This window comes from Pollachius pollachius (genome assembly GCF_949987615.1).
Source record: "Pollachius pollachius genome assembly, chromosome: 2".
Lineage (NCBI taxonomy): Eukaryota > Metazoa > Chordata > Actinopteri > Gadiformes > Gadidae > Pollachius > Pollachius pollachius.
Window position 1 is genome coordinate 47,916,865 of NC_136935.1, and position 22,653 is coordinate 47,939,517.

Below are 22,653 nucleotides of genomic sequence, written 5' to 3' on the forward strand. Positions count from 1 at the left end.
GCACGCACGCACACACACACACATACAAACACCCATACCCACTATTCCCTACACCCACATCCACAGACTATCCCCCACACACACACACTATTCCCCACACACATACATAAACACAAACAGACACACGTGCAGATGGTAAAGGTGAAGGAGCAGGAGAGGGGTGAATGGCAGACCGGGGCAGCAGTTAACGTTGTGGTCTAAGGGAGGTTTGACAGGGAAGTCGCCGACTCCGGTGCGTTGGGGGAGCCATATGGTTGTGCTCGGCCCCGCTGGACCAGGCCTCACACCCTGCTTCACGCTCCAGCCGGACCCCAGGCAGGCTTTCCAATGCTTTGCGACGATGATGTGGAAAGTATGCCTGTATTCAGGGTGCAATTTGCCAGGGGGATGCGTGGGAGTTCCCCCTCTCTGGTCTGTAAATCCCGGCCTCTGCTGGACTATTTTTTATCCCCGGCGGGGGCAAACTTTATCCCTCTCACCCCTCAATGGGATCAATGCTACTTCACCAGTAGAACATGTTAAATACCACAAATAGAAGTATTTCAAACTAGCACTGTAACGTGAACAGTCTATAGCGCGATAGAACGATAGAATCTGAAATGGACCACCCGCTGTCAGTGCTAGCGTTCAAGAGACAATAGATGACATTGGGGCTAATTAAGCTAACGAACCTGGTGCCATTAGCCTTGATCCATGCAGCTAGCTAGCGTTGCGAAAAAAGAGACGCTGACTGTTTATTTCTGTAAATGGCCTCATTCCCTCCCTGGAGATGTGGCTAAAAGAGGGGCCACATGCCGCATAAAAAAACAACAGAATACCGTCATCAAAGCAGACTGTTTTCTGGGTATGGGTTTGACCCATAAGCCTACACTGTAGCCTAGTTATTTATTTGTTGATATCGCCTTGTGCTATTTAGTTTTGAGTTTATTTTCTATTGAATATTGACGTTCAGAAATAGGTGTTTTGCCATGCCTGGCCGAGTGGTATAGGAAGAGGGATTTAACTCTTCCATGTTTTGTTGGGTATGATCTCTATGTGGTCGCACGAGGAAAGTTCAAGATAGGATTTGAGGGTAAAAGTATTGCTTAAGGCTGCTTGAGATAAAAGGAGTTAGATATTCCTGCAAGGCAGTGAAGAAATTCAATGTCTGGAATTCGAGATTTATTTTCCTGGAGAAATCGTTTTCAAAACATCCCCCTCTCTGGGTTTTTTCACAAATTGCACCCTGCCTGTATATGCTAGGATCTCTTTCGCAACGTAAACACTAGCTTGGTTTGCTTTGAATGAAGTGGGAATCCTAAGTGGCTGTTAACATGCAGGCCGAGCCCTTTGGTATCTGATCCAGCTGCTTCTGTAGCCATATAAAGCAAGCACTATGGGCTATGAACCATCCAAAGAGGGACAGCTACTGCGTGGTGCTGGGCACTGCTAACAGTCACTCCGAACAGTATTCAAAGTCAAACCCACCCACGCACACAAACACACGGACACACACGCATGTATTCCTTTCATCGTGTTTCTTTAGAGTGTGCCATTCACCTAGGAGATTGACCCGTCCCCATAAATAGTACTATAGTTTCTAAATAGAGCCTCCTGATCATAACTCAACCAGCTCACCGGACACCCACTGATGCACACACCCTGTTGTGCGCACACTGACTGTCAGTACCCTGCCTCCCTGCACAGGAACACAGCACAGATGTTTCATGCAAGGAAGCTGTAGAGTTTCTGAAGACACTCTTCCTCCCTATCTCCCCATCTGTCTATCTAGCTGACTCACAGCTAGCCACCTACCTTAATATTACCCACTATAATGTATACTGTATACATATATATATATATATATATATATATATATATATATATATATATATATATATATATATATATATATAATGTATATTGTAATATATAACAACTACCTACCTACCTACCTACCTACCAGCCAGCTAGCTAGCAACGCTACCAACCCGTCCGTCAATCTGATCTAATACCAGCTAGCTAGCAACTCTCGACAGTGACCTACCAGCTAGCTAGCCTACATATCTACCTACCAGTTACCGAGTTACCCTTCCTCCCAGTACTAAGTGGTCCTTTGCGATCTACTAAGAAAGCTAGTTTGTTACTGTAGCTACCATCTGCCTACCTGCCTGCCTGCCTATCTACATGGGTAGCCCCCTACTTCGTATTACAACTCACTGGGGACGTTTCATCTAACATCCAGATTTCACAGCAGTCTGTTTTCTTGACAGTTCAGTTATGCAAGGCTAATTAAGTCTCACACCATGTCCCATAGATCCAGGAACAAACACGTTTGGATGGCTTGACACCCATACTAGCTGTCAAACTATTGAAACCGTTAATTAATATATATATATTCATATATAGGTATATATTATATACATATTTTATTATATATTAATAAATAATACAGTCTCTCTCGCATAAGCTGGCAAAGATGTGTATAGCTCTCCTCACTACAACTCTGTGACTATGAGGAATAACAGGCCCCACCTGGACTGACTGAAGACGACAGCAAGGAGAAAGCAACACAAGGCGTACTATCCATTAGGGCAGGAAAACAGATTCATAAATCAACCGCAGTGACAGCGGCTAGAGGTCACTAGTTGCTATTTTCCGTCAGATGTTTGAGCTTCGATGCCGCAGTTGCCGTAAACAACAGTGGATTTAGCAGGAGCTGATAGGAAACACAGACACACGCACAGTCGCACGCACGCACGCACGCACGCACGCACGCACACACACACACACACACACACACACACACACACACACACACACACACACACACACACACACACACACACACACACACACACACACACACACACACACACACACACACACACACACTTGTTTTGTGGTGGGCCGGAGCTCTGACAGGAGCCCCCAGCACCTCTATAAATCCACCGCTGGTGAATTGAGGCTTAGTAAAAACCTAAGGAGTGAGGGCCAGAGCAGCAGCAGCAGCTCCTCAAACACACACTTAGACGAAGTGCTGCTTTCCAAAGTCAGAGGAGCACTGAGCAAGCCATAAAGAGCCGGTCGGACGAGACATAAAGAAGAAATATTAGCAATCCAGAGCCTGGGCAGAAATGGACTACAAGCAGACGTAATGGGACATAATGGAGAAGAGATGGAGCCGGACAGACGGACGTACGGACGAAAACTAAAAGAATTCAATGCGATTATTTAGAAAAGCTGGGGATCACCGCGGTGGTTCGCTGTACAAACAGGGGCTTCAACGTTCAGGGCTGGTTAAGAACAGAAGACGAGCAGGAGAAATGAAGAGAAAAGAGGCAGCCCTGTAATGAAGTGTGCACTGGGCAGCCATCTGTACACACAGCAGACTGCAGGGAGCCGCTGTTGTTTAAATGGGTTTAAGTCAGCATACCTTCTTATGAAATCCAGGCCCCAATCGTCTTGTTTGTGTGTTTTTGTGTGTGCGTGTGTGTGTGTGTGCGTGTGCGGGAGTTGGAGTGTGTGTGGGAGTGTGTTTACATGTGTGAGTGTATATGCCTGTGTGTGTGTATAAGTGTGTGTGTGTGTGTGTGTATGTGTGAGTCTGTATTTGTGTGTGTGTGCATACGTGTGTCTGCGAGTGTATGTGTGTGCGAGGACGAAGAAGAAGATGAACAAAATAGAGATTGCCAAAAACATCCCTATGTTTTGTGTACAAGCCCTCTTTAATTTCCTTTCAAGGCCAATCTTTATTGCCAAGCATCTGGCAAAGTGGACTGAGAGAGAAAAATATCACAGGGGCTACCTTCAAACTCATAACAAGCAATGAAAAAAATGAATAGACTTATTTTATCTCATTACAGATAGAATTGTAATTATTTTCAGAAAATCGATGAGGCACTGAACCTAAAATAGAGTCTTGTTATTATTCAAGTCTTTCAGATATCTCCTTCTTGAACATATTAAAACATGTTCACCCCCTATCTGGTCTTCCCAGACATGCACATGCACACACACACACACACACACACACACACACACACACACACACACACACACACACACACACACACACACACACACACACAAATCCTTGTAGAGAATTTCATCTAATTGCTCAGTTCCTACCTTCACTCTTCTACAGCAAGCTTTCTTCCTGTGAGCAGTGAGAATCACAGTAAAAACACAAATCATTATTGAGTTTAGATAGCTAATGGCGAGGGTCTTGGCTAACGGCAGAACAGAATTGTTTATGAGCATGATAGAAGTTGTGAAAGAAATGGGAAAGACTCAATAACAAACGGGAATGGAGAGAGAGAGTGAGCAACACAGATGGATATGAAAATGGAACGGATTGAACAAGAATGAAGCAAAAGGAGAAGACATTGATTAGAAATATTCCTAGGAAGACAAACAAAAGATTGAAAATAAAAATGAAATGAAAACTAAACAGAAAAGTCCAGCAGATGTTTGGCTGAGGAACTTCAAACACATTCCCTGTCGAAAAAACAACTTTGCTTCACTTCCCTCCAACACCCGTCGGAGTGTTTCAGCGAGGGCACAGCCTGGAAGAGGTGGTGGTGGAGTTCCGGCCGGTGGTGGTTGAGGTGGTGCTGGGTGTGGGGGTTTGTTATTATGATTCTTGCACCCTCCCTCCCCCCTCCCACCCCCTGCTTCCCGCCTGTAATAGAGAGCAGATATTCTGAACAGAGGCTTGGCCGCAGATCTGCACGTCAGGCCTGCCTCTAATCGTCCAGCCTGCGATTCTGCACAGTCAGCTCGATCGAGAGGCACGGGGACAAGACAGGCTGAAAATAGCAGCACAAAAACAGCCCGCCTTATTAAACCGTATCAAGTATAACATCGGCCTCATTACTGTATCGTATAGTTCCCTCGCTGACTGCCTGAGAGAGCTGGGCCAATTTGCGATTCTACCCGCCTTTTTGAATTCAATTGGTTTTATCGGGGGGGGGGGACAACATGGTATCAACGCACGTCAGGATGTAGCCTGGCTCAAGAACTCAGCTGCGTTTATTCCTTCTGAGAACCGGCAAGGATGGTAAACAGATGTGGACGATCGCTGAGGCTTTAAAGGGTTTGAATCAAAAGAGAAGCCCACAGTTCAAAGCAGTAGCGGCCGTGGGTGGTGTTGATGATTGTGGTCGCCGTGGTGACGGGGGCTACAGGCTACTCCCTCGTTCACACCATTTCTCCCTTGAGGACCAAAGCCCTGGTTCTTTTGAAGAACGCTGGGCCTCGGGAGGAAACTGAGGATCTCAGCAACATTAAACACAGGAGACCAAAGGCAATCCGGTCTGGGGGAGAAAGTTAGGCGCCGCCTAAGAAAACACCAGCGTGGGGGTTACAACCGCCGCTGTCGCCATGCGTTCGACGCTGGGTTTGCCGGCTGAGCGGTTGCCATCAAACGACGTGCGAGCAACATCTCGCTCCGTGGGGTTAAGCTGTACCCCCCGACGGGAACTTCCTTAAGATGTCTGCCCCCCCCGTGGTGCGCACGCCAACCCTGCAGCGCGGCCTGTTCGAAAACAACCCCCCCCGATGCCAAGCCCTTGCCCTCAGCTGAAACATTCCTCGCGTGATAACACTGCCGCCGTTGTCACCGTAGGAGGACTTTATCAGTCTGTTTTTATCAGTTTAAGCTTGTGTATAAAATGATGCAAACAGCCGCCAACCGATTTGTCTTTGTGAAACTTTCGTGATGAAGAGGGTTCTGTTTCGTGGGCTAAGAGTTTAGTGACATGCGTAAGCTATAGCGTAAATGATCCCTGCTTACCAGAGTATCAACAGCACGTTATCAGTTCTGTACACCCTTGGGGGGAGGGCTTGCGGCACCGATATGCCATTGTGCTGCGTAGGTAATCCTCCTGGTATCAGGCTCTCTTTATACTTAACCCCTACTGCAGAGATTGATGCTGGCTGGCGTGGTTATAAAGCCTCGAGGCAATGCTAACAGCTCGGAGGCTGGCGGACTGAACTCTTAAGAATACCCCAAGCCGCTACCTTTGATTGAAGATACTCTGTCAGCTAGTCCTCCACAGATCTCGATGGAAAGGATATGGAAAACAAGCCGATGGCAAGGCAGTGGTAAAACGAGGATCTTTTGTGGGAGACCTTTTCAATATGCAAGGTGGCACACAATGGGATTATGGATTCATCTTCATTCTATGCAGTTCTGAGCATTAGGCTCAAGTTACAACAAAGACACATTTTTACGTCCTTGGAAAGTGCCATGTAGTTATGTCACATTTACCACCTACATTATGACAATTTCCCATCTGGGAAAAATTTCAGACTTTTATCCATGATCAGTGTTGCTGAAATCCCTTGAAAAGTGGAAATAGTAAATTGTAAGCAGATAGCATAGCCGTAAACGCAAACCACTTCTCCAGCTGGCTCTGTGGGCAGGCATTAGCCCACCACAAAAGCTTCTGCTAGCTGTTCTGTGTCATGTTGTTCCTTGCAGATCCATTAGGCTTTTGAAGTTGAGGCCCTACGAGAAGGTCTATCATGACTGTATCCCTTTTGTCTTGCTAGGGCAGTCAGCTGTGTTTCCCTTTCCCTTTATTCCTGAATATATTCATATGTTTGCTAGATTAACCAAAGAGTACAATTCAGCATGGTCGAATCGCAGAACTGACGTTTGTGGGTTTCGAGTATTTTACGAAACCGACACCCAAAAGTGTTAAGGGGTTATAAAGGTCTCAACTTACTTTGGTTTCAAAGTAAAAGCGATCCATATGAACAAATAATGCAGCCCCGATTTCGCAGAACGCTATCCCTCGAAAGAGACCCTACTCTGCGGCCCTGTCTGGTCTGGCCCCTAGGCTGGGGCCCCCACAGCCGGGGGCCCACCCTTGAGCCCCCAGCTCCACCCTCCGTGCATGCAGACGTGTTCACTGCAGCTGGGTCGTTAATCTCCTCCAGGATCTCTTGGGCTCCCATGTCCAGAGGGGGAGCGAGGCAAAGCCCGAAGCAGGACACTGCTGGCCCCGGCCATTCCCCCCCCCCCCCCCCAACTCCACCTCAACCCCATCACCCCCCTGCTCTTCATCTCTCATGGAAGATTCCGGGGGGTTCACCTTCATGGCCCCCCATAAATCTCTCTTTACTAGATAGCGGCTCGTAAATGCGGGGGTAATCGTGCACTGATGCAAGAAGTAAGAAAAGCAAAACAAGCTAAGCCGTGCGTGTGGCTGTTTTGTGTTAGAGTATGCGTGTCTGTGTTTCTGTGTGTGTGTGTGTGTGTGCGTGCGTGTGTTCTGGCCACTCGTCACGCAACAGATGAAAGAATCCCAACACAATTCATTATATCAGCCAATGACAACTCATGAGATCAGTTTCAGATAAATACAACAGACTCACACAAACACACGCCCACACACTTCACAAACTTGCACAGCTTTGTCAGCAAAAACCAAACCAAAACAACCACCAAAGAATTCTGAGTGTTGTTGGCCTACGACCACAGAACGGCCTGAGATGCACTAGTATACTGTGAGTAAACCCTGAAAAATGACAACAGATGACCCGACCACTGTAGCTAGCCTGTGAGCCACTGAGGAAACACTGGCTTTGCTATTGTTGTGGTGCAAATGGATGGGAAAGGTTGACCCAAAAATACACTGTTTTAGAGAAAGGGCTTACTGCAGATGTGACGGACAGACTCACACACCCAACACACAGGAAGAGGAGGACTGTGAGGCTACATATCCATGTGTTTGGATCTATGAAAGAAGAGCTCTCTCTCTCTCTCTCTCTCTCTCTCTCTCTCTCTCTCTCTCTCGCTCTCTCTCTCTCGTCATAAATCCAAATGACCAACACACTTGTGCTTCTTTTTTGTGAAGCTCAGTTTCTAACATATGCAAACACATACACACAGACAAACCCACACACACACACACACACACACACCAAAATAACCTTGACCGTGGTAAGAGGGATAGCAGAAGATCTCACAGATGTGTTTGCCTTGGCCTGGCCCCCTGTCGGTGTCGTCATCGCCATCATCATCATCATCATCATCATCATCATCATCATCATCATCATCATCATCATCATCACCCATATTATGGATGCAAATGTCTCCCAGTGTCTGGCCCAGTTGTGGAGCAGCTCCTGAGCTTGAGAACTCATTACCATGTGGGCCGTGGTCACACTGCTTCTCATGCATGCTGGTGATAGATGGTGACGGTGGTCCTTTATGTTTGAAACCCAACGGGTCCATCCAATTTCCTTTTTTTTTATCTTTAACAGCCTATATCTTTCTGTCAGTTCGTTCATCTGATATGACATCAGACATGTAATGTATTTCCAGAAAAAAGGGTCAAAGCTTCATAAAACGATAATATTGGGTGACAGCGACATCAAAGGAAAAATAATGAGTTGATATGAACTGCACGGCACAACGCTGAAGGAAAGTGATTCAACAGGAATCCCACAAGTTTCGTCTTACTTGAATGGTACAGTGAGTCCGCATCACATTCACATGTTGACATCACATTATTTTCAACCCTTCATGTACCATTCCTAACTTGGACGTCCATGACAGGAGAACATAGAAAGAGCCCCACATGAGGCCTCCTCCCAAAACCCTTAAGCAGTCACAGACTGTAAGGAACAGAATCAATAGAAGATGTGTGAAGCATGCTAGAAACACACACACACACACACACATACACACACACACACAGCTGGATGACCAAAGAAAGATCTGCTATGCTGCTGTTGCAACCGTTCTTTCGTAACTTTCCATTGGATGAGAGTCAGAGGTCATAGGTCAGAGCTTGGTGGATAACAACTTGGGATTGGTCAACTACTGAAACTTTGTTTTGGTAATCGTGACGTGAGTAACTTTTACACTCATCGTATTGTTCCTTAGTTTCTGGGTTCCGTTCCTTTTTGTGTGGTAAGAACGAAAGTGCAGAGTCAATGTTTACATCGGGTGATAAATAAATAAAATTAGTAAATAAATAAATGAATAAAAGAGAGCGAAGAGGCTACCACCTTTGCTTAAACTAAATCGACCCTCTGACATATATTTACATAAACATAAATACAGCAACATTTTTGTGGCACAAAAGGACAGGAATTGTGTACTACAACACCAAAAAAGATGACCACCAAGCGCCCACAAACGCACACACACACAAAGAGCCACACATGCACAGACACACTTACATACACACACACACACATTTCTGCTGTTTATTTGTCCTCAAGGTGGTGCCAAGCTCGAGTTATGGGGAGGGGGAGACAGGAGAAACAATGGAAAGGAAAGGTGGGAGCATAGGAGTGAGGGGGGGGGGGAGTAGAGTAGCAGAGCTTGAGACAGTGAGGTGAGGGGTAAGCATGTGTGTGTGTGTGTGTGTGTGTGTGTGTGTGTGCATATGCTAAAAACAGTGCTTCGCAAAGAAAAAAAAAAAAAAGAAAGAAGTGCACAAATGTGTTGGCCATTTGGAGGAATGACTCGATATATTTGAGACAGCCAGACAGACAGAGACAGATAGACACAGAGATACAGAGAGACAGGGAGAGACAGAGACAGAGAGAGTGACAGAGACAGAGAGAGAGACAGAGACACAAAGAGATAGAGACAGAGAGAGAGACAGAGACAGAGAGAGATAGAGACAGAGAGAGAGACAGAGACAGAGAGAGAGACAGAGGCACAAAGACATAGAGACAGAGAGAGAGACAGAGACAGAGAGAGAGACAGAGACACAAAGAGATAGAGACAGAGAGAGAGACAGAGACAGAGAGAGATAGAGACAGAGAGAGAGACAGCGACAGAGAGAGAGACAGCGGCACAAAGAGATAGAGACAGAGAGAGAGACAGAGACAGAGAGAAAGACAGAGACACAAAGAGACAGAGACAGAGAGAAAGACAGAGACACAAAGAGATAGAGACAGACAGAGAGATAGAGACAGAGAGAGAGACAGAGACAGAGACAGAGAAACAGAGACAAAGAGACAGAGAGACACAGACAGAGACAGCCAGACACAGACACATTAGGGACAGAGACAAAGAGACAGCAACAGAGACACAGCCAGAGAGACAGAGACAGAGAGAGAGAGACAACCAGAGAGACAGAGATGGATAGACCCATGCATGCCCTGCCTTCATATCAAAACACACAGTCATGCAGCCTCACACTCGTAAAAGTCCTCCTCAATCGCATCAATCAGAATCCCGGGAGCAACTCAAAGCGTAACCCGAGGAGGGATCAGCAGAGATCCCAGAGCAACAACTCCCACCACAACGACAACACCACACGCACGGACACACACGACCCCCGCACAAAACACACACAGCGAACCCAACTCACCGCTCTCGCTCTTCTCGATCACGTCCACCGTCTCGCCGGCCTTGAGGCTGATCTCCGAGTTCTCCTGCCGCTCGTAGGTGGCCACCACCACGTACTGCTCCAGCACCATGGGCTCCGAGCTGTCCATCCCTGGGGGGAAGAAGCACGCCGTCAGCCACCGGCCCGTCGCCTTGCCCCGCAGACGCCCAGCGCCGCATCCTCCGCCGCAACCGCCGCCGCCACCACCTCCTCGTCTACCGCCGCCGCCGCCGTGGTAGTGCGCCCGCTGCACCGCCATCGGCCCGCTGCCCTCGCCGACCAATCGCCACGCAAGCTGCACGCGACCTGCCTGCACGCCTCCAAACGTCTAGCCATAAAGATGAGACCGCGCTCTGCTTCCTGCTTCCACTCGGCTCAGCTGCTGGCCAGCCAGCCAGCAAGAGAGCAGAGACTCTGAGGACCGGGGGAGTCGGCCGAGATCAACACAGAGGGAGGAGGAGGAGGTGGAGGAGGAGCAGGGGAGACGCGAAGGAGGCGAGTGAGTCTGGGCTCCTGCGACGCCTCCATTATCAGAAGCCCGAGTCCCCCCCCTTCCTCCACATGAGCAACGGGGAGAGGAACGCAGCGAATGGCCCCCAAAAAGGAAAAGGAGCAAGGGGGGAGGGCCGATAGCAGGGCTGTGGACGGTTGGAGAGGGAGGAGAGAGAGAGAGGGGAGAGAGAGAGGGGGGGGGGGGGGGGGAGAGAGGAGAGAGAGAGAGAGAGAGAGACGGAGGAGAGCGAGGGAGCAAGAGAACGAGTTGGAGAACAGCAATGTTTCCCAGTGGAAAATCCACTGTGTGGTTGGGAGGGAACGAGGCCTCCCCTCTGCTGGCTTTGGGAGGCAGCCGTTGGACAGGGGGGGGGGGTGTAGGGGGGGAGGGGGGACGCACCAATCACGGCCCACGACATTGCTAGCCCTAAATAGAAACATATGAGTGCGCTACGGGGAAAGGGAGGGGGCGAGAGACAGAGAAATAAGGGGAGGGAGGCTGGATCTGTGTTTATGTGAAACAGGACAAGAGGAACGCATTTGTATTGGGGTTAGTCTCTCTCTCTCTCTCTCTCTCTCTCTCTCTCTCTCTCTCTCTCTCTCTCTCTCTCTCTCTCTCTCTCTCTCTCTCTCTCTCTCTCTCTCTCTCTCTCTCTCTCTCTCTCTCTCTCTCTCTCTCTCATTGCTTTCTGCGTTGAACCTTTTCAATGACAGCAGCATGTGGTTTGATTGACTTTTCCCAGAAGGCATGTTTCATGTTTCAAACCTGGCTGCCTGTTACTTTTAGGTTCCTTTAAGTGCATATCTCCTTCTGCTATTCTCGTTTGTGATGTTGCATTGTTGTTCGGGCCTCGCCACTCGCTGTGGGGTTGGCTGCTGGAGCACAGATAGCTCAAGTCATGTCTTACTCTGACCTCATTTAATTCACTCACGAGTGCGCATCGATTTACAACTGATGGCTTCCAGTAAGGCACCATAACAGCTTAATACCCAGGATCTAGATGGGTATGGAACAGGGGCTTACATCCTATTGCAACACTCACACTCTCTCACATCTTTGGAACCGAAAAAACATTGATCAAGCACCGCACCTCCGAAACGTCAACTCATATGTACCATTTCAATGAATAAACCAAGGAGGATATGCGAACCCAACGCAAACACATTGAGGCGACGGGACTGAGATCACCGTGATGCAACGGGGGTCATACATCAAGATGGAAGCCCCCCCGCTATAAAGGGAGTGCATCGTTTAGCGCGCGGCTAATCCCTCTCTCTGCTGACTGGGCTCAGCCAGAACACAGCAGGCCGTCTAGGGGAGCTTCCAGCAGTCGAAGGTCTGGGAAAGTGGCCTCGTGAGCTGCTCGGTACGGCTGAGAGAAGACCGGACCCATCCATCCCACCGTAACAACACATAACAACACGCGGCCGACAAAGCGTCGCTGTAGGACGGTAACGATGGGAGCCTCCCATTGGCGTCTCCACAGAGCCGAAGGAAGAGCTGATGGGGGGGTTTGCAAGCATCTTAAGGGCCCACTAGGCAACTTTGCCGAGTGTGAATGCGCCCTGGATATACTCAAACGCACACACACACACACACACACATGCGCACACACACACACACACGCACAGAAGCACACGTACGGCCACACACATACATGCACGCAGGCGCGCACGCACACGCACATACATGCGTACACACACACACACACACACACACACACACACACACACACGCGCGCCTTGTTACAATGAGCTTTGCAGAGAAGCAAATTCTGGACGTGGGTCTTGTGGAAAGTGATTTTAGGAAATAAAAAAAGTCAATAACACTGATGAGGGGATAGTGGATGGAAGGGAGGGAGGGAGGGAGGGAGGGAGGCAAGAGGCGGCCAAAAGAATGCAACAGAAAAATAAGTGTAAGGGAACAGTAGCAACACACAGGACTTGAGTCATGCGGGCTCTGGTGGAAGGCAGATAAGCCCGCCAATTAGAGAACCCGGAGATGTAAGGATGAGAAAGAGGGTACTGCTGCTACTGCTGCTGAGTCAGCAAACACCCCCCCCCCCCCCCCACACACCCCCTCATCCACACTCCCCAATCAGGGTCCTCTTTGGCGGTACCGTCTCCCAGAAGACCTCGCTATTCAAAACATTTTAATGCCGTTTCCTAACAAGATAAGATGTGCTATGTTTTTGAATTGCTCCAAACACCCACTGGGAAAGGCTGGTTGAGCTTGGGTGTCCACAGTGCTCAGAGCAGTAGTAGACATCGTGGTTTAAACCCAGCTCCCATTTATGCCTCTGTCCCTCCAGTTTGCCTCCTTTTGCGGTTAAAAGTTGCGGCATGTGGCTCAGGAGGTAGAGCGAGTCGGCTGGTAACCAGAAGGAGGTGTCGAGATGTCCCTGAGCAAGACAACTCACCCTAACTGCACCTTGCACGGCTGACACCGCCGTCGGTCGGTGAATGTGTGCATGAATGAGTGAATCTTAATCAATATTTTAAAGGGTTTTGAGTGGCCACTGGTTATAATAGTGCTGCATAAATGCTATGTCTATTCACCAATTACCGTTCAAATGCCTCTGTTTGTTATGCGTTTGCTAAATGTTTATCTTACGGCTAGTTTGAGTTAAGTTAAGTTGAGTCGAGATGGTTTGATTTGAATTACTCATAGCTACTCATCAGTCAGACTTGCGCTCAAAGACAAACTTCATTTCCAGCGGTCCGAGCATTCCAACCAACATTCCATCTGCCCGTTTAGGGCCTGGCTTACCCTGAAAGAAAGCACATAGGCACTCTCGTTATCGCCAGTTAAACTCTGGGGGGGATAAACTCCCACCCACACCCCCGCGCCCTAGTTTTTTCCCCTGCCCTCAAAAGGTGTTTTACAAGGGAACATGTCACACGACGGAATAAGGACACCATCCTCTGAGTGCCGATCGGTGTGTGATTTCTCTTTTGTCAAGCCCTATAACAGCCGTTCTCCGCTCATAACCGCGAGCCACCGTGTGAGTCATGCCGCTCCGGGAGCTGTCCAGCTCCCCTCCCAACCTGGTGGTGGGGATGCGTGTGGGGGTAGGAGGGGGGAGAGGTGTGGGGAGGCTGGATGGAGGCGCCAGGGACCGCAGACAGACAGAACATGCAAAGCAGGCGGTGGAGAGAAGCGCACCGAGATGGGAGCTGTCAAAACAAGATGACCGACAGAGCAAAAAAAAAATACAAATGAACTAAGGGAAGCCTGGCGATGCATGCGGACAGGCTCTCACCGACCACAGGGGAGGAGGGGGGGGGGGGGGGGGGTGCATGTCTTGAAATAAGAAACGTGCACAAGGGAGAAATGTGTGTGTGCTACCTGAGGCCTCTTTCCTTGGGCTGTCGGTAAAGCCGTACATCCACACTGATGGTTGGAGAGAGGAAAGGGAGGAGAGCGAGAGAGAGACAGGAGAGGAGCGAGAGAGGAGAGCGACAGAGAGAGAGAGAGAGAAAAAAAGAGATAGTTATTCTGTGTTACTTCATGCAGAGAGAGAGAGAAAGAAGATGAGAGAAACAGTATGCAAGCCTTAGTGGGTGCTTTAGAGAGGGTTGTGTGCCAGCTGGATCCACACCCAGGCCAGGAAGACTTTGCTCGCCAGTTTAACTAGCAGCTAATGTTGACTCCCGTAAAACAATGTTATCCAACCTGGCTTTTATACTCTGGCACACACACTCTGTAGTTAGCTAAATGACTGTGGGATCTAATGCAATGCCCAGTGTTTTCTTTTGCACTTAACCAAATATACCAAAGACTTAGGTTAATTATACATAGGGCTTTTCATTGGATTTCCCTACCCTGTATCTATTCCATTGTAACTCTTTTGCATGCCTGTTCCTTAATGTTCCTGTCCTGGGTTTCTTCGCTTAAAGTCAACCACTGCTCTCTTCTCCATCCCATAATTTCTTCATGCCTCTTCTGACGTCAGAGAATGTATGAAGTCGGCGTCGGCATTGTCTGAAATCCTTTTCCTCTGAGTCTCTCTCCTCTTTCCCCCCCCCACCCCCCTTCCCCACATGGCTCAAAGCATCCCAGACCCCAACCAGGAAATGAAGAGCGATGCATCACAGATGAAAGACGGCCGATGAGAAGTGTGGGGGGGGTTGGGGGGGAAGGCGGCTTGGGGAAGACTAGACAGACATGGGCTGATGAAACTGGGCTTTGAAGCTCTCATCACAATACTTTAGGATTGATATAACTGCCTTCCTACACAATCATCACTCGGTTGGGGTATTCTGCTTTCCTGAATCAATGCTGACTGAACCAGCCCGGTCAAAGAGGTCCCAAACGGGGATGAGGCGCGAGGAACTCACGATTCAATTCATCCTGCGAACACAGACCTTCAACTGCCGCAAATACCCTCTTCAGAATTAAACCCCCAAAATATTGTCTCCTTCACAATCAAACAGCAAACGCAAATCAATGCGAGACTTCACCAGACAGGACTTTGGGCTTTTCATTGAGCTGCCGAATTCGTCTCCCCTCCCACACACAACGAAGAGTTGTGCTTTGATCAGGCGGTTTTTTATTTTGTTCAGGCAGTAGCGCGCGCTGCGAGGTACTTTGTGTTTTAATGGCTGGCTGACAGTGTTACGGCTCTCTGGCGAACCGTACACCAGCGCACACACTTGTCGCCACACAATGCGGTTTCACGCCATGTTTTCTTTACAAATAGAACGGAGCAGTTCGTATTTTACTGCAGAAATCATTGCATGCAGCTTTGCAATGTAGAGAAACTCAAGCATATAGTATCTTGAGTATACCAAGTTCATTTGAAATGCATAATACACATAGATATACATATAGGGCATATACATTTTACATATGTTTATGTTACGTTTATTTTATGGGTTTATGGTTAATGTTTCATGGGGACTTCCCTCTGCAGTGCAAGCCCTCCGCCCTAACCTCAACCCTGGGACCCCCACCCTCTGGTCCTCTCACTGGGGCCCACGCCTTACCCCACCCTCCCCTCGCTCTCACCCACCCGTTACATCACCGCCTGGGGATCAATCTCCCCCCCCCAACAACCACACGCACACTCAAGCCTTTACACACACACACACACACACTCAGACACAAGCACACACTAACACACACACACATACATACACACACCAACACACAGAGAGACACACACACACACACACACACACACACACACACACAAACACACACACACACACACACCGGTACTTTCAGCTGAACGTGTTTATGCTTGAGAGGCACACACACACACACACACACACTCATCCCCACCACCACCACCACCACCACCACCACCGCTCCGCCCGGTCATGTTTAGCGTGAACTAATAAACCGTCAGGGTCCCTCTCTGTAACCACCGGGGCCTCCAGGGGCCCCTCCAGTGGCCCCTCCGGTACGTGATCTGGCCCCGGGTCGGCCAGGGTCAGACCACGCTCCCCAGCGAGCCCTACCTGCCATTACAGACCCCGACAGACTCTCCCCGGGGCCCCGGGGCCCTCCACATCTGATAGATATTAAAACTCCCCATCCTACAGAGCCCTGCCTCGCACTCCCTCCCATCGCCGAGGCGCTTGTTTATATACACACCCGCAAGCATGAACACACACACACAAACACACACACACACACACACACGCATGCATATGCGCTCAAACACACACAACCACACATGCATGCGGACAGATGTACAGACACAAGCATGCGTACACACACACACACACTCACACAAATGCATGCGAACACACACACACATACACACGCACACATACGCACACAGACACACACGGATGCCAACATACATACATGCCTTCCATGCTTTTTGGTAAAAAAAAGAAAGCACTTAAAAAGCCGTGGACTTAATACTTTGTTTTGCATGGGAAAGAATGTTTCCACATTAAAGTGCATTTTCCTTGTAAAATCACATTTTCCTTGTAAAATGTACACATACATATATCAAATACACACAACACACACATTCACACATTGTTTCTCTCATTTAGTGCGTGTGTGTGTTTGTGCGTTTTCCCATTGATACACACACACACACGCTTTAGGTGATGACGGCGGTATCCAGTCACCAGGCTTTTCAGCGGGGACGAAAAAATGCGTTCTTTAAGTCCCCCTTCCTCGGGTTGGGAGTGGAGGGGATGATTAGCCATCTGCCGTGTTGTTCTGTGGACTTAGCCAAGATTGTCTTTGTGTCTCCGAGCTTGTGCTGTTTTATCAGCTTCTGAAACTGACATCCACCCCAGCCCCCCATCATTTCGCAACGCACAATCACCAATAGAGACACACACGTGTGCGTACACACACACAAACACAAATAAAAAGAAACTAATTGTAATATTCATACCAAGCCATACACACTATTACACATATTTTGAGACCGACAGTAATCATTTATTGATGCTGATACAAGGTTATATCCCTCTTTCCTTCTTGCTGCCTCAGTCTGATCACACATGCATATGTATTATTATTGAGGGGTAGCAGGCATGGCTTGCACGCTTGTACTTCCAAATGTGTTGTGCCCAATGTGTCCTGGAGCGGAATCAGCTACTTGTATGTGTCTACCTGGACCATGCGGTGGTTTGCAAACCCCTAACATGCTGCCAAGGTGGCTGAGGAAATGGATTTTTCATTTTGGATGGATGCACTAGCAGCTCTCTGGTTTCAACCAAATATCTTGAGATAGACGACCATCTATGTTTAATGCCGTGTCACATGCATACATACACACATACATCCAGTCTATATCAGGTGCCGGAAGCAAAATAAGGATTATACTATGTAGTGGTTGTGCGATGAATAAATGGGCAGAATTTATCCCAATCGTTGGTCAACCTAAGAATAATATGTCAATATCTATGACAAGTGTCTAAAGGGAGGATGAGATCTAAGTAGAAAAATACCCCAAAGACGTTCACATGTTTATTTTCAGAAGCCTGTTCTTGCCTGTGGCTGCAGGCCTAACTGTGAAGTCTTGTTATCCAGCAGAGACAAATTATATCACCAACAAATCACTGGCAGCCAATATTGATTTGGTAACTGTGCAGGAGAAAAGATTTTTTATAAAGAAGCACAGTGTCCATTTGTAAAACAATTGCTAGCAAGGTCAAACCAAGAAATACAAGCCAGTGCCGAAGAAGGCATGTTGTTTTTCCCCAGACGACAAAAAAAAAACCCTGTGTAGAAACTATTCCTCATGATGACACAATAGTTTAAGATGAGGAATGACATACATGTGCTTCAATGCCAGGGCTGACAACCAGCTGGTAGAGGAGAGCCTTGCCAATGACGGTAACAGAATGCGAGTGAAAAACAACCATTAGTCGTGCAGAGAAAGAAACGGTTACTGCTGTCAGAGTGACACAGTACGGGTGTGATGCTTCTGGTAGGCGCCTGTGTGCGTTTGTGTTTGTGTGTATTAGTGATGGGGCAAGGGAGAGGATATTCGGCCCCAACACACAACATATCTTTCCTCTGGTTGCAATAACCTATTGAGTCTTAAAAGATAAAGAAAAGGTTTTTCTTAAATAAACGGTCTATTTCCAAGCCGTACCTCTATCTGCCCGTTCTCAAACCCTTTTCTTTTTCTTTATTACATTTTCTCGATTTGTTTTTTCCATTTGGAAACGTTCCTTATCATTCACCGTCCCTGGTCTTTGTCTGCAATGCCTCCCTAATGCATTTCCAATAATCGTTTGTCTAGTTTAAGTAGCGGCTGTCCAGTGGAACCCACAGAGAGGATGTCAAATGCAGACCAGCAGGCGCAGAGTCCAACAGATCTACAATAACATCACAGCACGGAGCCGGGTTTGCATTTGAGGTTGAAATGGCGAAGAGAGACAATAGAAAATTGCTGCAATGGTTTAACCAAATGGAGAGAAATGGCCGCCTTTGTTTGTGTCGTGAAAACTGGGTTCTGGATATTTGTGTTTACATTGTCATAGGATTGTGCTGATGTCACGTCGGTGTGTCCCTGTAATGAATATGTTGTGAAGAACTGTGTCTCTGTGGCATGTTATAGGATCTCCGTGACGATGACTTATCCCGCGTGGTTCAAAGAAAACACACCCCAACTCATACACACTTTCACTTCTATAAACAGTGTTTGTATGTGTTGGGAGATGAGCCTGACACTGATTGCACACACGCTCACACATACATATCACACACACGCTCACACTTACACACGCTCACACTTACACACACACACACACACACACACACAATCCATTCTTATTATAAAAAAATACACACTGACACCAAAACCGAGCCAAATGAGCTCAACCTCCCTCCCATTTGATACTCTTCTCAGAGGACCCTCCCTCCCATTGGCTCCCTGACTATGAGGAAACTCCCTTCCATTGGCTCCCTCTACTCATAGGAACTTCTCTCCCATTGGCCCGTCTACTCCAAGGAACTTCCCTCATGTCAGTATCTGGTCATCACATGATGCAATACAACGAAAAAAACACTAGAACCCATCTGAAGCCAAACAGCACCTCCCAAATTTTGAGGATGAACAGATCATCGTATCCTAACATGGTCAACATTGATTCAAGTGTCGTGATCCTGGCCGTGAACTTATCCAACTCTTCTTAACAGTTTTCAGTGGTTAATCTGTTCAAATTTACTTTGGACTGATAAACTGGATACGTGGTCAAACAGAGTTCTTTCTACAAACAGTCATAGAGGAGATGCCTCGGTCTGTGATAATGCTAACGGCTTAAAGATGAATAGTCTTACAGAAAACTGAAAGTGACCTGTTCGAAAAGCAGAAGGTAGGACTTACTAAACACACAACCCGGGCAATCCCATTTCCCAGATATCAGATCAAAAACCGACAGTGGCTTGTTGAATCAAGGGAGAGCTCGTTATTGGGCAACAAACTGACAGACTGACTTACTAACTGACAGACTGACTTACTAAGTGACTCACAGTCTAAAAACAAGTAAAAAACCCTCCATCTACTCAAAATTTGCAATTCGTACTAAAACTCATTCTAAACATGAAGCATGTTATAATTAACAACATGCCTGCTAAAAATAACCTGGAAAGTATTCTGTAAGCTTCTATGTTTGGCATTTTTTCCTTTTCCATGAACTATTTCCTGCCCTCCCTTTGTTAATAATTCCTTCATTCATGTGGAAACGCTGATAGTTTCCAACAGTTCATCAGCCATGCTACCGTTTTTGAAGGCAGTGGCAAATCATAGTCACATGTGCGAATGCTTTTACGAAGCGGCTATAATCATGTCTGACGCCTCGGGGAGTTGTAAACATGCTAATATGTCTCAACAGGCTAAAGGTATCGGACAGTTACTCACTCAAAAACGGTTTAGAATCAACAAAGTGATTTGTTTCATATGCTTTTTGCCAAGTGAATTCCCATGTGCAGTACAGATCCGACTGCACTTTGAGAACATTTTCTTTCAGCTCTGTTATCGCATGTTTTTAAGTTATTTATCTTGCGATACATGCGTGGCATTCCCGTCAAACCGTGAAAATGTTTCCTTTCTTAAAGCCCAGGATATTATATATTTTATCAGGAGTTTAAAGCAAACACACAAACAAACATGGCTGTCCTACCTCAACAAATATCCCCTCAGTATCAAAGACACTGTATCTGCACACCAGGCTAAGAAAACTGCAACATTGGACCCTGAGAGTTCTCCAAATCTAACTAAGAACAACCCCTGTGATGTGTCAGTGATTAAGGTCCAACATTGCCAGAACTTGCAACCCAACCCCACCCTAGCCTGATGTAATCAAAAGGGGCCACATCCAGCCGGGCTGCCCTGCGATCCCAGCCCAGAGAAGTGGCCCTGCGGTGGGTAGGGCCCCAGCCGCTCAGCCCCGCCACGCAGCCACACGGACGGTCTAACACAGAGTCATCATCGCCCAGCAACACAGAGAGAGACGAATGGGGGAGGTTGAAGGGTCACATGTCACATGCCTCTCCCAAGCCCCTCCCACCCGCCACACATAAACGGCCAACAAACAACAACAAACAAACAAAAAGGCAGAGGAGGGATGTTTAGTAAACTGAAGCAACAAGTTAAGGAAGGGGGAGGATGAGGGGGTGAGGAGGAAGATGAGTAAAGGGGAATATGGGGGGGGGGAGGGAATAAGAAAGGGTTGTCTTACCTGACTTGCGCTTGGAACCATAGTCCCTGATGGAGAAACAACACATGAGAGACATGGTCAGTGACGCGCTACGTCCGAGCAGATCAGGCTAGCTGTGCTGCAGCGTGACACCGCCACACTGCGGGGGGGGGGGGGGAACAGCGGGTTTACACCCAACACACACACACATATGTACAACACCATGGACAAACACATACAGACACAAAAACACACACACAGAAGCTTGGACAGCGAGCAGTGTCACGCCGCTGGTTCTGACGGCAGATACATGTGTCCGAGGGAGTGTGTGACGGAACTAGAGAGAGATAGGGAGGGACGAGAGAGAGAGAGAGAGAGAGAGAGAGAGAGAGAGAGAGAGAGAGAGAGAGAGAGAGAGAGAGGAGAGAGATAGGGTGGGAGGGGAGAGAGAGAGAGAGAGAGAGAGAGAGAGAGAGAGAGAGAGGAGAGAGAGAGAGAGAGAGAGAGAGAGGAGAGAGATAGGGTGGGAGGGGAGAGAGAGAGAGAGAGAGAGAGAGAGAGAGAGAGAGAGGAGAGAGAGAGGAGAGAGAGGAGAGAGAGAGAGAGATAGGGTGGGAGGGGAGAGAGAGATAGGGAGGGAGGGGAGAGAGAGAGAGAGAGAGAGCGATGGGTGGAAGGGGAGAGAGAGATAGGGAGGGACGGGAGAGAGAGAGAGCAAGGGGCGAGAGAGAGAGAGATAGGGTGGGACGGGGAGAGAGAGAGAGAGAGAGAGAGACAGAGAATTAATAAAACGGGGGGGGGGGGGGGTTGAGGGATGAAGATGGCCAGCTGCCAGCCTTCCCCTCAACAGGCACAAATAAGTCATGTGACTATAAAGGGAATCACCACCATTCTCCTCCTCCCCCCTCTTCATCCTCCTCCCCAGGCCGCCGGCTGATGGAGGAGGATCACTGTAAGACGCCCTGCCTAATGGATTATAATTGGATTATATTCTACAAGGGTAGGCAGGGGCCTGGACCTCTGTGTGTGTGTGTGTGTGTGTGTTTGGGCGTGTGTGTGTGTGTGTGTGTGTGTGTGTGTGTGTGTGTGTGTGTGTGTGTGTGTGTGTGTGTGTGTGTGTGTGTGTGGGGCCAATATATTGCTACTATTGACATTTGGTGAAGGGGTCAGTAGGACAGCAGAGAAAAACTGAATTGATTGATTGAAGAAAATTGGAAGAAAAATATGAAAAGAAAGTGGTAGAGGTCCAATGTTGAAGTTGACTTATCAAATTAACTAACTAACTAAAATGGCCTCCTCCAACATCCGAAACACATCATGCACACGCACACGCACACGCATACACACACACACACCAGAACCAATCTCCATCTTCACCTCTCCTCTAGTCGTCCCTGGTGAACGCTGGATCGATGTTGTCCTCTGAGCACTGCGGAGGACACACTGAAACCACATCAGAAGCAGGCCGCATAATGAAGAGCATATTGCACAGAGGACGGAGACTTTAGGGGAAGAAAACAGGCATACCGTGGAGGGTGCGCTTGCTGTCCTGGCTCTACAAAGGCGTGTCCGCACTGACAGCTGAAACCATTCCTATCGCCCACCACAGACTTATCTGCACAAACTCATGTGCTCAGAGCTTCAGACTGCACCTTGGAGATCAGAAAAGTCTTGATCTCTTGTTGCTATGATG

General features: G+C 48.0%; 1 protein-coding gene across 1 annotated transcript in view; it reads right to left on the bottom strand.

Moving 5' to 3' along the window:
- sh3pxd2aa (SH3 and PX domains 2Aa) overlaps positions 1–21,057 on the bottom strand; it is a gene marked incomplete at its 5' end in the record, with an annotated part of 43,237 nt that extends 22,180 nt beyond the window's left edge. Inside the window, 2 exons of the mRNA XM_079730382.1 lie at positions 10,326–10,454; positions 21,003–21,057. Of these exons, the coding sequence (XP_079586508.1) occupies positions 10,326–10,454; positions 21,003–21,057 (184 nt within the window). The remainder of the gene's footprint in view (positions 1–10,325; positions 10,455–21,002) is intronic.
- Positions 21,058–22,653: the final 1,596 nt, after the last annotated feature.